We start from the raw sequence: 2,469 nt of genomic DNA on the forward strand, positions 1-2,469 counted from the left end.
GAATTGATGTTTAAGCGTTGATCCAATGACCTGTCTTCACCGAGTCAAAATAGAAATTAGATTTGATAATTATGCATTTATCAACATCATTGCGAAGTTCACTTCGAAAGAATGACAAGATTTGCAAAATAATATGAAATTGTCTAAATTTAAAGTAGAAGGTCTGATTTAAATAGATGTGCATAGTAAAGTGACCACTTATGATTTTAGTCTTTTTATATATTAGTTAATTCATAATAGACGAAACCATCTTGAATCAGTCTTATAGCATCTAGAACTCACATTACATTAATCACATGTATATGTTCATGGGATTGAATCACAAACCTCCATTTCACAAGGAACAACAACTTTCACATTTGTCATCTTGCATTTGTCATTCTTCAGCCTTGCTTCTTTCCCTTGTTGCCTATTGCAATGACCCCTCCAAGCTCCATGTTTATTCTTTTCCTTGTTTTTTACTTGCTATTGCTGTCCTTTATATTAGACAATCCAGAAACTCTTCGTGGCTTTTGCTTGTCAAGCATCTTCTTTATCTCCCCTTTTTTTCTCCCCCCAAGATTCCCCAAGATTCCTGCAATATTCCACTTATTTCTCAGTTATCATCGTAAAGTAATTGAGCCTGGACTTTAATTCTTGATAGAAATGTTGTGCTTCTAGATTTCGAGCAAGTTGGATTTTGGAGGTAAGATAAACACTGATTTTTTCTTTTCTCTTGATATCTGTGATGGACTCTACTTTGTTTTCTATCCTTATTTATTTTTTTCTAAGAAGTTCTGTGCAGGGAGGGGATCATATTATCAAGAAAATGGCAACATCTTTGGAGGAGCTTCTTGCAAAGGAAGGGTTTAGAGGAGGGAGATCAGGGACAAGGGCAAGACCTTCATTCAAAGCAGAAGCTGCAAGTATGCCTCGTCACCCTTTTGGTGACCAAGGCAAAAGAGACTCTCCATCTGGTCCATCTGTGCGGAGAATCAAGACAGAAAGGACAAGGTCTGATGTCACTCGGTATACCTTGAGAGGTGAATCACCAGGAGGTAATAGTAGTTTGAGTAGGAGACCTAGGGATGATCTGATTAATAGAGAAAAATTAGATTCAAGATTGAAGGCAGAACATCGCGGCAGAGGTTCGAAAGATGTGAAGGAAGACAAGACCCTGAAAGTTGAAACATTGGAAGATGTCAAGGGTAGTGAGATTGTTGAGGTTGGTGTAGAAGAAAATGAGACGTTTAAGGATATACACTCTGATATAGCATATTATTCAGAGAGAACTGAACGATCATCGAAAGGTAATGGGAGCAAGGAGAGGCAGAGAGAGGGGAAAGGAAAGGATAAGAAAGTTCCTGAGAGGCATCACAGCATTTCTAATGAAAATTTAGAAAAACACTCAGAATTTAGCAATGACAACAAGAGAAGTGTGGACCAGTCTGAGGCGGTTTATGAAAGTTCGGTTAGAGGCTCAAAGATCGGCAATGGCTTTGAAGATCACCAGAGACCAAAGAATCAGAAAAGGGCACCAGCAGTTCCTGAAATTGCTCTTGATGAAGTTGCTGTTAAAGCTGTAATCTCCATCTTAAATGGCTATATCAAGCGTTTTTTCAAAGATGCAGAATTCCGAACCACGCTTCGCCATAATTGTTTCTCTTCACTTGCTTCTATCGAAATAGAAGAAGGCAACAGCATTGAGATCAAGGCCAAGGCCAATCTTGAACGTGCTATTGAAACAGTGGAAAAGGCTGTTGAGGCAGCTGCAGGGACAAAGGATTTGAAAACAACTGCTTTGCTACTTAGTGTGATCACGAGTTTGAACTCAAATGATCTGAAAGATGACTACACATCAGGAACTCCAAATTCTAGGTTGTCAGCTTGTGCTCACATCTACCTCAGTGTGATATACAAGCTACGGAAGAAGGATAAGGTTTCAGCTAAGCATCTTTTGCAAGTGTTTTGTGATTCTCCTCTTCTGGCAAGAACACTTCTGTTGTCAGAACTGTGGGACTATCTATTCTTCCCTCATCTTTCACATTTGAAGACTTGGTACAAACAAGAGGCAGATCCTTTATTAAACACGGCAAGCAAGATTACGAAACTTAAGTTTCTTGACAAAGTTTATAATGAAGTCCTGGATTCTTCTACTTACCAATTTGCATTTTACTACAAGGATTGGCTCACAGAGGGGGCGGAAGCTCCTTCTATTCCCTCAGTCAACATCCCTTTCATTTCACAGCAGGGAGTTTCGCAAGATCATTCTTCAGGACCAGCTAGTCCGGCTGCTCCTTTCTCACCCCAGCCAATGGTGAGTAAGAAATTATACGACGCTGTATTTGGCCATTCAAGTAAACCTGGAGTTTATGATGCTGAAGAAAATTGGAAGGCAGATAACTTCAATAATGGTGCAAACAGCTCTGTTTCATCTCCTATTCAAGTCAAACAGACACTGACAAGCTCTTCCGCAATGGTCAAATATCC

The 2,469-nt window shown here is 39.6% G+C and overlaps 1 protein-coding gene across 2 annotated transcripts in view; it reads left to right on the top strand.

The window, feature by feature from the left end:
* The first annotated feature begins 334 nt into the window (after positions 1 to 334).
* LOC105126146 (putative E3 ubiquitin-protein ligase LIN-1) overlaps positions 335 to 2,469 on the top strand; it is a 5,717-nt gene continuing 3,582 nt past the window's right edge. Inside the window, exons 1-2 of one of the 2 annotated variants that reach the window (XM_011026917.1) lie at positions 335 to 685; positions 775 to 2,445. In XM_011026917.1, the coding sequence (XP_011025219.1) occupies positions 809 to 2,445 (1,637 nt within the window). In that variant the 5' untranslated portion in view covers positions 335 to 685; positions 775 to 808. The remainder of the gene's footprint in view (positions 686 to 774; positions 2,446 to 2,469) is intronic. The other variant, XM_011026918.1, reaches the window with a different exon arrangement.

Source organism: Populus euphratica, unplaced genomic scaffold (assembly GCF_000495115.2).
Source record: "Populus euphratica unplaced genomic scaffold, PopEup_1.0 scaffold75.1, whole genome shotgun sequence".
NCBI lineage: Eukaryota > Viridiplantae > Streptophyta > Magnoliopsida > Malpighiales > Salicaceae > Populus > Populus euphratica.